The sequence below is a fragment of the Phocoena sinus genome, chromosome 5 (genome assembly GCF_008692025.1).
Source record: "Phocoena sinus isolate mPhoSin1 chromosome 5, mPhoSin1.pri, whole genome shotgun sequence".
NCBI classification, from domain to species: domain Eukaryota; kingdom Metazoa; phylum Chordata; class Mammalia; order Artiodactyla; family Phocoenidae; genus Phocoena; species Phocoena sinus.
The window spans coordinates 100,829,722-100,842,616 of record NC_045767.1 but is presented as its reverse complement, the minus strand read 5'-3'; the positions used below and the strand labels follow the sequence as shown (position 1 = coordinate 100,842,616).

General features: G+C 34.8%; 1 protein-coding gene across 5 annotated transcripts in view; it reads left to right on the top strand.

Annotated features, from left to right (window-relative positions):
* The window catches only part of LOC116754125 (microtubule-associated protein 9-like), a 35,788-nt gene that overhangs the window by 14,030 nt on the left and 8,863 nt on the right, over nucleotides 1–12,895 (top strand). For 4 of the 5 annotated variants that reach the window (XR_004349964.1, XM_032632356.1, XM_032632359.1 and 1 more), the window contains 7 exons: nucleotides 4,069–4,162; nucleotides 5,869–6,104; nucleotides 7,889–7,959; nucleotides 8,975–9,143; nucleotides 10,599–10,688; nucleotides 12,396–12,557; nucleotides 12,679–12,824. Coding sequence is in view for 4 of the 5 variants with exons in the window: in XM_032632356.1 (XP_032488247.1) it covers nucleotides 4,069–4,162; nucleotides 5,869–6,104; nucleotides 7,889–7,959; nucleotides 8,975–9,143; nucleotides 10,599–10,688; nucleotides 12,396–12,557; nucleotides 12,679–12,824 (968 nt within the window). In the remaining variant the exon portion in view is untranslated. The remainder of the gene's footprint in view (nucleotides 1–4,068; nucleotides 4,163–5,868; nucleotides 6,105–7,888; nucleotides 7,960–8,974; nucleotides 9,144–10,598; nucleotides 10,689–12,395; nucleotides 12,558–12,678; nucleotides 12,825–12,895) is intronic. The other variant, XM_032632358.1, reaches the window with a different exon arrangement.

Below are 12,895 nucleotides of genomic sequence, written 5' to 3'. Positions count from 1 at the left end.
TATATCTTATATGAATTCACATTTTTTTAAATTGTTGGGTTTTTTTTATGGCCCAGACTAAGTGTGTCTTGTGAAAGGTTTCATTTGTATTAACAAAGAATGTGTGTTCTGCAGGTGTTAGATATAACGTTCTGTAATTTCAGTTTGGTCAAGATGGTTGGTAGTGTCATTCAGATCTTCTCCTTTCTTACTGAATTTTTGTCTAGTTGATTTACCATGTACTAAATAGAGTGTGTTAAAATCTCCAATTATGTTTGTGAATTTCTCTGTACTTCCTTTTTGTTCTGTCAGCATTCCATGACTCTGTAATTAGACACATACACATTCATCATTATTAGTTCTTGACCCTATTTAGCCTTATGAAATTTTTGTATCTCTGGTAATGCTTCATATCTTGCAGTTTGTTTTGCCTGACATTTCAACATTTCAGTATTTGCATGGTATAACTTTTTCCATAATTTTCCTTTCAAACAATTTTTTTCTTTTTCTTTAAATGACTCTTGTAATAGCAGTTTGGTATTACTTTTTTATCAAATCTGACAATCTGCTTTTTAATTGCTATCTACTTATGAATCCATTATTCCATTTATGAGTATTCAGTCCATATACTTTTTTTAATAAATTTATTTTATTTTTGGCTGCATTGGGTCTTCATTACTTGCACGGGCTTTCTCTAGTTATGGCAAGCGGGGGGCTACCCTTTGTTGTGGTGTGCGGGCTTCTCATCATGGTGGCTTCTCTTGTTGTGGAGCACAGGCTCTAGGTGCACAGGCTTCAGTAGTTGTGGCTCTCGGGCTCAGCAATTGTGGCTCACGGGCTCTAGAGCACAGGCTCAGTAGTTGTGGCTCACGGGCTTAGTTGCTCCATGGCATGTGGGATCTTCCCAGACCTGGGCTTGAACCTGTGTCCCCTGCATTGGCAGGTGGATTCTTAACCAGTGCGCCACCAGGGAAATCCAGTCCATATACATTTAATGTAAGTACACTTAGGGCCAATTTGTTGCTGTTTGTTTTCTATTTATCTATTTTTTTAAAATTGAAGTTGTTCCTCTATAACTTCTTTCTTGCCTTTTTATTCAGAGTTAATCACATAGGTTTTAGTTTTCTCTGTTGCCTTTTGACTATACCTATTTGCGTTATAGTTTTAGTAGTTGTCCTATGGATTACAAAATGCATCTATAAATGATCACAATACAGTTGACACTGTATTGTTTCACATTTAAAATAGAAACCTTGTAACAGTATAGTTCCATATATTCCCTCATCCATCATGCTGTTGATGTCATGTATATTACACCTACATATGATATAATTTCCGCAACACAGAGTTATAACATTTCTTTAAAGAGCCTTTTAAACTTTTTTTCTTAGCCCTTTTTTTTTTTTTTTTTTTGTGGTACGCGGGCCTCTCACTGTTGTGGCCTCTCCTGTTGCGGAGCACAGGCTCTGGATGCGCAGGCTCAAGTGGCCATGTTTCACGGGCCCAACTGCTCCATGGCATGTGGGATCTTCCGGACCAGGGCATGAACCCGTGTCCCCTGCATCGGCAGGCAGACTCTCAACCACTGCACCACCAGGGAAGCCCTGTCTTAGACTTTTAAAGAACTAAAAGAAGAAAAGAATAAACATTTATAGTTTTCTTAGATATATATACCATTTCTGGGGATCTTCATTTCTTCCTATAGATCCAGATTACCTTCTAGTGTTATTTCCCTTCAATCTTAAAAACTTATTTTTGCATTTCTTGGTTTGCCAGTGATCGATTCTCTCAGTCTTTTCTTATGTAAAACATTCACTTTATCTTCATTTTTGAAGGATGGCTTAGTTGAATATACACTTCTTGGCTGACAGTTTCCTTCTCCTATCCCCAGCTCTTTATAGGTTTCCATTGTTACTGGCCTCTATTATTTCTGTTATGAAATCAGCAAAAATTTATTTTGCTATCCTCATTATACAATGTTTTGTTTTTTTTCTGGCAGCTTTCAGAATTATTTTCAAGGTTTAGTCTTTTTTCTTTGAATTACAACAATTTGACTATGAGGTACTTAGGTGTGGTTTTCTTTATATTTATCCTGCTTGGATTTTGTCAAGATTTCAGGATTTGTAAACTGATATTTTCCAGGCAGATGGGAAGTTAAAATTTTTTTCTGTTTTATTTTCCTTCCTCTTGTTTGTAATTATATGCACATTGAAATTTTTGATACGTCTCACTGATCTCTAAATTTCTTTCATGTTTCTTTAATCTTTTTTCCCTTTGTTTTTTTAGATTGAATAAGTTGTATTGTTCTGTCTTCAAGTTCACTGCCTTTTTCTACCATTCCTGATCTGCTGTTAAGTCTATCAGTGATTTTTTTTTTTTAATTTTAGTAGTGTTCAACTCTAGAATTTCCATTGGTATTTTTTGTATTTTCTGTATCTAATAATAAGATACCCTATCTATTCAGCCACTATGTATATATCTCCTCCTAAGTGCTTGAACATATTTGTAATCCCTACTTTAAAGTTCTTGTTTGCTAATTGCAACATCTGGGTCATCTCTGGCTTGGTTACTATAGACTGCTTTTTTTTTTTTAAACATCTTTATTGGGGTATAATTGCTTTACAATGGTGTGTTAGTTTCTGCTTTATAACAAAGTGAATCAGCTATACATATACATATGTTCCCATATGTCTTCCCTCTTGCGTCTCCCTCCCTCCCACTCTCCCCATCCCACCCTTCCAGGCTGTCACAAAGCACCGAGCTAATATCCCTGTGCCTTGCGGCTGCTTCCCCCCAGCTATCTACCTTACTACGTTTGTTAGTGTGTATATTATAGACTGCTTTTGTTGTTTTTGTTTTCATGAGTATATGTCACCATTTTTTTTTTTTACTTATTAACATTTTGATTGACTACTGAACATTATGAATGATATGTTGTAGAGATTCTGGATTCTGTTATGTTCCTCTGAACATGTGCTCTAGCACAAAGATATTATGGCTAGACAAATTCCCAGCTCTGTCTCCCTTGCCATGGACATTGACTGAAATCTCTGCTTAGATATTTCACTTTCTAGCTACTGTGATTTTACAGGACCCTCTGAGGTCTTTCCCATGCCATGCATAGATGATGCAAGTGTTTGAGGTGGATTTATATGCAGATATTGGGGTTCATGCCTTCTGCAGCTCTTCTCCAAATTTATTGCCTGATCTTCTAGTCCTAAACTCTATCTTCTGACCCCTCAAGCCAGTTTAGTAATGCTGCAGCCTTCTACTAAGCTGCACAGTTGGGGGAATTTCCTCAGGAAAAAGGCTACTAACTTGTAAGTCTCCTTGGGTAAATCTTCCCTTCTCAGGGTAGACTCCAGTGTTTGAGCCCTTCTGCCATCTGCCCAGATGGTTTCTCTCTATTGCTTTTGACATATAATTTTCTTTGTAAATATTATGGGAAAGAAAATTAAAATTTATTGTCTATGCAACAAAATCAAACTTCTTACATTATAATATCATCACCTTTAGACTAGAGTATTATTCTATAAAGAGATGTTTAATTTATACACACAAATATAATTACTTCATTTCATATATAATAATTATTTTAATTCAGATATAGGAATTTTGAGGAAAACTAAAGTGTATGAAATCTATGTAGTTTTTTATCTAAAATATTTGGAAGTAACTGTCTACTTGGTTTTATAAATTGCTTTCATTTGGTCAACAAGTAATATTTGTTTGAAACTAAGGGTTTTTACCTACTATTTCCTTTATACTTTCTAGGAAAATATATACTTAGAGAAAAACATGTCAAATATTTACCTTAAATATTTCTGAGATTTGATTTTAGAGCAGTAGGAGTTTTGAAAACATAGAGGTTTCAGTTAAAGAACTGGAATAACTCTTAGTGACCTATTGATGATCAAGATATAAAGGCTTGAAAGTAAAGCATATTATAACCTCCTTTGACTTACTTTTGGTGTTTAGCAGAAAACTAATAATGCAGATTTCAGAGTTATGAAGTAGTTTTAATAATCCTATTGCCCCCCACAAATCTTGAGAACTAAACTTACTAGTAAATACATTTTCTTTAAATAGGATGCATGGTTAACAAGTCTATCATCATCATCCCTTAAAGAAAGTCTCGGAAATTCCTCTTCACCAGTATCTGGGGAAAAATCCTCCATTACAGGTGATTATATCAAATTATTCTACCTTATTTTATTTATGAACTCTGTATTGCTTAGAATGCTATTTGTAAAAGAAATAATACTTTACACAGTTATAGGAACAATATATGTTTGTGTTTGCCTGAGTTTTAATCCCCAAAATATAATTTATTAACCATGTGATTGTAGATGCAGAACTTCATCTCTCAATGCCTCAATCCCCCAAGTTATAATAAGACCAATCTCATAAGGCTGTTGTGAAAATTAAGTGATACTATGCATTTTAGCCACTAACTCAATTCCTGGCACAAGTAGAGTATTCACTAAATGTGAGCTATTATTATGTAGGTGTTGCTGCAATAGTCAGCCTAATGGTTAGGTGAACTTTTAGAGTGAGACTAAGCTGGATTTGAATCTAGGTACAACTACATGAGAAAGTAACTAACCTTTCTGGCCCTGTATGTTGCTCTTTAAAATGGGCTTAATAAGAGTAGGGTGGTTGTGAGAATTAAATTAATTTTAATACATGTAAAGCATGTAGACCAGAACCATCGTTAGCACATAGTAAGTGTGAGGTATGAGTAGTTAACATTGTTTTTTTCCTTAGTCCTATGACATATAACTTAATGAGAGCTAAAGGCATAGCTTTTTTTAAGACTGGGATGTATAACTTATATTTATTAAGTGCTTACTATGTAGTATAATTTTTGTCATATTACGGATGAGAAAAACTGAAGTGCAAGATATTGGGAAACATACCCAAGGTCAGTGATGGAGCCATAATTTGAATCTTTTGCTCCAAAGTCCTTGTTCTTTTCACTGAGTACTTTGATTAGCAGCTCTAAAGAATCCATTAATGATACTTTGAATCATGAGTAGTCTCCAAATATGAATGTATAACTGGAATTATAAAGTGATATTATATCTAGCTTACCTAGATATAAAATGAGTTCCCCAGAAATGGCTGGAATGAAAGCCTCGTAATTAAGACTTTGACAGTAAAGATACAGGTTGGCCAGTAGGTGGATCCTAGTAGAACTGAAAGTTGGTGATCAACGCAGAAAGCACTGATTTTCTGTTGAACATTCTAAAGTGTGGTAGAATCAGAATAATAGAAGCAATTCTGTAAAGCAAAACTGAATCTTCCATGCCAGAGCTTAAGCCTGTCCCTTGAGCACTGAGAGGGTAAGTACTAGGCCTTCCTTTCCTGCCCTTTTGGTATCAGAGGCAACACTGCATCTTAGTGGGAGTAAAACTCTAAAGGATGGCTTTATTCTCTGTGTGGTGGCCTCTTCTAGAACTGCATTGATTCTTGGTTCTCTCTACACCTGTACAATATTATAAGTGCATTGCTACTAACTGTAGTATCTTAGAAATCTGTGCCTCTTGCTCCAGCTAAGAAACACAGGCTTTTGAATAGAATAGATATTGCCATTTCACTTACTTGGTTTATACACCAACAAGGGCTTGTGGCATGTCTATGGTTTAGAGTTGTTATTCCATTTTCTAAGGTGTGTCAAATGCTTTAGTAGATTTAGTAGCGATTTTTTCTTTTGTAGCTCACTTGGGAAAAAAGTTTATTCAAGTTGAATATGATAGTTTTCTCCATTTATTATTTTGCAAGAAAGAGATTATAGACAGTTTTCATTTAGCAGAAAGCAAATGAATCTGTTATCCACCTTATTAATTCAGAAGGGAGATTTAGTTCTGTTACTCTGTCACAAAATAGATCAGAATGAAGAATGCACTGAAAACCATAATTCCTTGAAATCAGTTGAAAATGAAGAGAACTCAGTTTTGATAGACTTTGTTACTACACTTAAGAAACCCAAGGAAAGTCAAGTGACTGCTGATGACCTTGAAGAAGAAAAGGAGAAAGCTGAACTGATTATGAATGATAACTTAACAGTTGATGATCCACCACTGTTTCAACTTCAGAGTATCTTATGCACTGAGTCTGCAAAGGTATTTATATAAAATTGTACCTTCTATACTACAGCTTAAAATTCAAAATAGAACTTTTAAATATTTTATCTTCCATGCTAGGTACATCTGAATTATTTGTGGAAGTAATGGTATTATACTGTCAAGTGATTCTTATTCAATAGAATTTTAACTTCAGGGAAGGTTTGCAGTGAAAATAATAAAACCCAACATTTCATTAAAAGTTAACAGAAGTATATGATCATAATATACTTTTAAATATTTCAGAAATACATACCCAGAAGTGGGTATGTTTCTGTAGGTCTTCATGTTATAAAAATGCAGCTGTCTGGAATAATTTGTAAGGTTTTGAGTTAGTGAAGGATATTCCTTTGGATATCATTTTAAAATATTTTATAAATTTTAATAAAAATCTTTAAGAAAAGTTTATCAGCATCCATACTTATTTAAATGGATGGACAGGATCATTATCAGGAATATTATTATTACTACCTTGAGAACCAGATTTGTGATATGTAGGATTACTTGTCTCTACACTACGTTGCACCAGAGTACTATACTGTTAAAATTTATGGGGAGCATTTTTAGTCTTTATTTCTCCTAAATTTTCTTTTTTGTGTGTGTGTGGTATGCGGGTCTCTCACTGTTGTGGCCTCTCCCGTTGCAGAGCACAGGCTCCGGACACGCAGGCTCAGCGGCCATGGCTCATGGGCCTAGCCGCTCCGTGGCATGTGGGATCTTCCTGGACCGGGACATGAACCCGTGTCCCCTGCATCGGCAGGCGGGCTCTCAACCACTGCGCCACCAGGGAAGCCCTATTTCTCCTAAATTTTCTTTATGCAGTGTCTCCTGCAGTTAATTGGTGGCTATGTATACTTATTACTAGGGAAGATAACAGTTAGCTGAAAACTTGTGGTTGAACAGGACTTTTATAAACAGAGTATTAAGTTTTTATTAAATTTTATGGAGAAGGTTCATTAAGCCACATTCCAGGTATATTGTCCTTAACCAGTTTCCTTAGGAAAAAGCTCTAATGCCAAGTTAGGGATGTGTTTACATCTGCTCTCTCTTTACACCCATCTGTCCATGTAAAGTAGAAAAGTTATTCCTTAAAAGGACGAAGGGTATTCTGGAATTTATAGACAGGTCTTAGAAATGTTTAACAGAGGTAATTCTAAATTGGAACAGGTGATTTATATATAACAAGTAAGATTATAGCATATTTCTTTTGAATGAATCCTTGGCTTTATTCTTACTCTCTACTGAGTGATCTGAAGTCTGATTAATCATTCCCCTCTAAGGTCTCTTTGTTGGATTCTCCCCATGGAATAAAAAGCAGACTCCTCACCACTGGAGATCTCATACGATTCTTCCCGAACCTTATACTCCTCAGCTTTCCCTGCCATTCACTGTGCCTCAGCATCTTTCACCTTTTTTGGTTTCTCAAAATTATCAAGCTCTCCATAGAACATCATGTGGCCCTTTGTTATTCGTCATTTGTCTGAGCTCTGATGTCGAGCCTTCAGGGAGGCCTTCCCTGACCAAATTCATTATTGTGGCTCGTCAAACTCCACTCTGCCACTGTCACTGGACCCTAGTTTATCTCCTTCATGAGTGACATTAGTTTACGTGTTTATTGCCAGTCAACCTTCCTAAAATGTAATATCCTTATTTGTTCCTGGTGCCAGCTATACTTGACACATAGTAGATGCTTAAAAAACATCGATTTACTGGAAGATTGGCCTCTAAGTCTAACTGTGATAGATACAGTGAGTAATCCATCTCTGGCTTTTTCTATTTAATAGAAAATAATTCAAGATAGAAATATGAAGAATAAAAAGTCAACAAATAATAGAGCATCCAATGCATCTGGCAGGTAATAAAGTTATCATTTTCCCTCAGTTATGGGTTTACATTCCAAGAAAACTAGTTTTAGTTTAACTTCTGTACAGTAAATTTTATTTGGTGTTACTTAATTTTCTTCGTATGAGAAGAATGAAGTAGTTACTTCATGGTAAATCCCCCTAGTTGAATATATTCATTTATAAAAAGGAATTGATTAAGGATCCTCTATGTTCTACATTGCTCCTGGGATATAGTTTCTTTCTCCTATTTTTCCTGAGACAGTAGATATACAGGGGTAATAAAGCTGAAGTCCAGCATTCACCTACTCTATTAAATGTCTTTGTCCAACACATGAAAAATTGTACTTTAATCTTAGAGTTCTATGGACTAAGTTGGTTTATTAAAATGATAAGAATTCATAAATGCTATTCAAAACTTTCTGAATCTTTTAAATTATCATTAGTCAAATATAACAGGGGTCAGCAAACATTTTCTGTAAATTTGTGAGTTAGTACATATGTCAGGTCTTGTAGGCCATATGGTCTCTGTTGTAACTACCCAGTTCTGCTATTGTAGCAGGGAAGACACTGTTGGCATTATGCAAATAAATGAAAAGGCCAAGGTGCAATAAACTTTATATACCAGAATAGATGGGGGGCCAGATTTTCCCACCAACCCTGAAATAGAGGTTACTAGTCTAACTTTATATTTAAGATGGTTTATGTAGCAAAATAACAAGAAACTATTAAAACCTACTTATTAATATTGTCTTTTCCCATGTAATTTGAGTCCATGTTTGTTAAAAATGTTTTAATTACAAAACCTTAAAAGAAAAATTGCATTGAAGCTATATAACTTAAAGTAATAAAATTTAAATTAGGTTGAATAGGGGTCTTTGTATACTAAGAACACATCACTTTCAAAGTAATTATAATTTATTAAATTATAATGTAGTTTTCAAATATAGTATTTGCAAAATCTAATGAATCTGTCTTCTACCAAGTGCAGTTGTAATAGTTTATCTTGATTCATTTGGATCTTTTCAGATTAGTGACCTCTGAATTCTTAAGGAAACCTGGTTCTCTAAGGAGAACTCCGTTGACAGTTCCCACTTCTCACTATTTAGGGACTTTGAGAGTCTTGGACCAAAAGCCCTCACAGAAACAGAGCACAGAACCTGACAGAGCAGATAACATAAGGGCAGCTGTTTATCAGGTAAAAAGGAAAATATTTTTTTAAAAAATTAGAAGAATTAATCACTTACATAAGGTTTGTTTATCAGGAAGTAAAATGACACTGTCAGAGATGATGATTTAATGTTTAATTTATTTCCTTTATAATACCTGAGCAATCCAAAGCTTTTTTTTATGTATATATATATATATATATATATATATATATATATATACTAAATTATCTCCTTCTAGGCTTTGTTTAACTGATCATAGTTGTTTTTTTTTTTTTTTTTTTTTTTATTTCCTTTATTTATTTATTTGGTTACGCTGGGTCTTAGTTGCGGCAGGCGGGCTCCTTAGTTGTGGTTCACGGGCTCCTTAGTTGTGGCTTGCCGGCTCCTTAGTTATGGCATGCGAACTCTTAGTTGTGGCATGCATGTGGGGTCTAATTCCCTGACCAGGGATCGAACCCAGGCCTCCTGCATTGGGAGTGCAGAGTCTTAACCACTGGGCCACCAGGGAAGTCCCCTCATAGTTGTTTTTAAAGAAAGAGAATATGCCATGGCAATTGATAAAAATACAGCAAAAGCAAAATGTAGTTGAGGTACACCTATGTTCTATACTTTTTCTCCTTTAAGTTTATATAGTTATGAACAAAAAGGGTTTTAATTTTTTTTCTTTCCTGAGACTTTCTGTATTTGAGTTAAACTTACATAGAAGAAAGCTGTCCTAATTTTTTCACAATTCCAAAAAAGAAGGTTTTTTTTTTGTCTTATTTGTTGTACAGAATATAGTACACTTTGGAAAATTGTCCATGTGAATTTCCGAGAAAAACGTTAGTATATATAGTTGTACAGAATATAGTACACTTTGGAAAATTGTACAGAATATCGTACACTTTGGAAAATTGTTCATATGAATTTCAGAGAAAAATGTTAATATATGTAGTCATTACATTACCCATTATATTACACATATATAAATCATATACACATGATTTTCTTAATTCTTGCTCATCTTTACATATTAGAATATTATCAGAAAAAGAATGATACTAGTACATATAAAATCTATAAGTTTTATGTTTTGCTTTTTTAAAGTTTTTTTTTTTTTTTTTTTTTAAATTTATTTATTTAATTTTTTTTGTATTTTTTGGGTCTTCGTTTCTGTGCGAGGGCTTTCTCCAATTGCGGCGAGTGGGGGCCACTCTTCATCGCGGTGCGCGGGCCTCTCACTGTCGCGGCCTCTCTTGTTGAGGAGCACAGGCTCCAGATGCGCAGGCTCAGTAGTTGTGGCTCACGGGCCTAGTTGCTCCGCGGCATGTGGGATCTTCCCAGACCAGGGCTCGAACCCGTGTCCCCTGCATTAGCAGGCAGATTCTCAACCACTGCGCCACCAGGGAAGCCCTAAAGTTTTAATCATATATTCAGAAATAAGAATTCTAATTCATTTGCAAAACTTTGAATATCATATAGCCTTTTTCTTGTTCCCACAGGAGTGGTTAGAAAAGAAAAATGTTTATTTACATGAAATGCACAGAATTAAAAGAATCGAAAGTGAAAACTTAAGGATTCAAAATGAACAGGTATTCTGAATATAGAAGTAAAAAATATTCTGGATTTTTAAGTCAGTAAAATAGTCTGAATGTTTAATACTTTTAAATCAACTGTTTTTTAAATGGTGAAATAAATTGTATATAAAAGAATTGATTTCTGATTTTATTTCTCTGGTACTTTATACATTTTTAGTTTGATATAAATATAACTGTTTTACATGAAAACATGGATACACAGAGATTTTTATTATTTATATGTGAGCAATAGCTTTGGCACTACTGATTATGAACTTATTTTTTCTTGTGACCATGTACCTATTTCATTATTAAAAATTGACTTTGATATTACAACTTAGCCAGGAATATAAAGGGTCATCAGACATTAACCTTCAGTTTTTCCCTTTTCTATCTTGAGTTTTGTATGTATCTTCAAGACCAGCCTCTACCTATTTGCCCCTATCCTTCCCACTGACTGGAGCTGGGCTCTCATTTCAGTCTCTCCTGTACTTCACCTTCTGCCTCTAACTCCTTCCTACAACATGCTCCAGTTCTTTCCCGTCTTCTAAAGTAAAATCCCTGAAAAAAACAAAAGAAAAAAAAACAATCCTTCATTGTGCTTTTTTTTTTTTTTGCGGTACGCGGACCTCTCACTGCTGTGGCCTCTCCCGTTGCGGAGCACAGGCTCCGGACGCACAGGCTCAGCGACCATGGCTCACAGGCACAGCCGCTCGCGGCAGGTGGGATCTTCCCAGACCGGGGCACGAACCCGTGTCCCTTGCATCGGCAGGTGGACTCTCAACCACTGCGCCACCAGGGAAGCCCCCATTGTGCTTTTAATACTACCATGGATAGAAACATATTTCCCCAGCGCACAGCACTGTGTGGAGCAGCCCTGCAGGGGACGTGCCTGGACACTGGCACTGCCTTTACAGCATTATCTGCCACAGTCAGCGCCAGACACCTCATTTGCTCTTCACAACTCAGTGAGGGAACTCATACTTTTACTTCTAAATTATGTTATCTCTATAATAAAGCTTTATATCATTTAATGCTAAGCAATATTATAAGGCAAACAGAATATTATGGGATTAGATTGAAGTAAGTAAAGTAATAACATACTTGCTATATGTTCACCTACATATTTTCTAATCTGGCACATGTTTTCAACACTTGGGATATGTTTATGCAGTAAGAATTTTATGCTCTGATGTCAGTCAAAACTCAGGGTTAAAGCACAGATCTGTAGTTTACTGTGTGACTTGACCAATTTACCTTACTCTGACAGGCCAGAAAGGTAAAGTTAAAGTTAAAATATCAGGAAAGTTACAGGCCAGACAGGTAAAGTATATAACTTTATCTTTCTGGCCTGTAACTTTCCTGATATTTTTCTTTTAGTGCAATATTGCATTGTGAGCACTTTGCAGTACCAATTAGCCTTTTACAGTTTATTTTCATAGCATTTGTTTAGTATACTTCCAAAAAAAATTCCTTCCCATACATGGTAGTAGATCAATATCTGATAAATGTTTAAGAAAGGACATTTTAAAATGCAGTGAATAATTCAGATAACATTCTTTATCAATTAACTTCGCTAAATCTATTTTAAATAGGTTGCTTTGAAACCTAATTTGATGAATATGAAGGGAATTTAAAAAATTAATGTATGTATATCTATATCTATGTATATTTGTCTATTTATACATATACATATTACTGTCTATTATTTTTCCAAAATAGAAAAGAGCTGCTAAGAGAGAAGAAGCCTTAGCATCATTTGAGGCCTGGAAAGCCATGAAAGAAAAGGAAGCAAAGAAGATAGCTGCAAAAAAAAGGCTTGAGGAAAAAACCAAGAAGAAAACTGAAGAAGAAAATGCTGTGAGAAAAAGAGAAGCACTTCAAGTATGCAATGGTTTTGAATATCTTAATTATCTTTAAAATATTTGAAAATTAATGATTAACTGTGGTTTTACTATTTTATTATATTCACATTAAATAAGAAAGTAACTCTGAACTTTTTCAGTCTTTTGAAAAATGGAAAGAGAAAAAGATGGAATATTTTAAAGAGAAAAGTAAAAAAGAGAAAGAATATGAAAGAGCAAAGAAACAGAAAGAGGAGGAAACTGTTGCTGAGAAAAGGAAAGATAACATAACTGCTATTGAAAAATGGTAATCCAAAATAATAAATGTTTTGATAGATCTTAAATTAGTAACACTTTAGGCTTTTCTAAAATTCATTT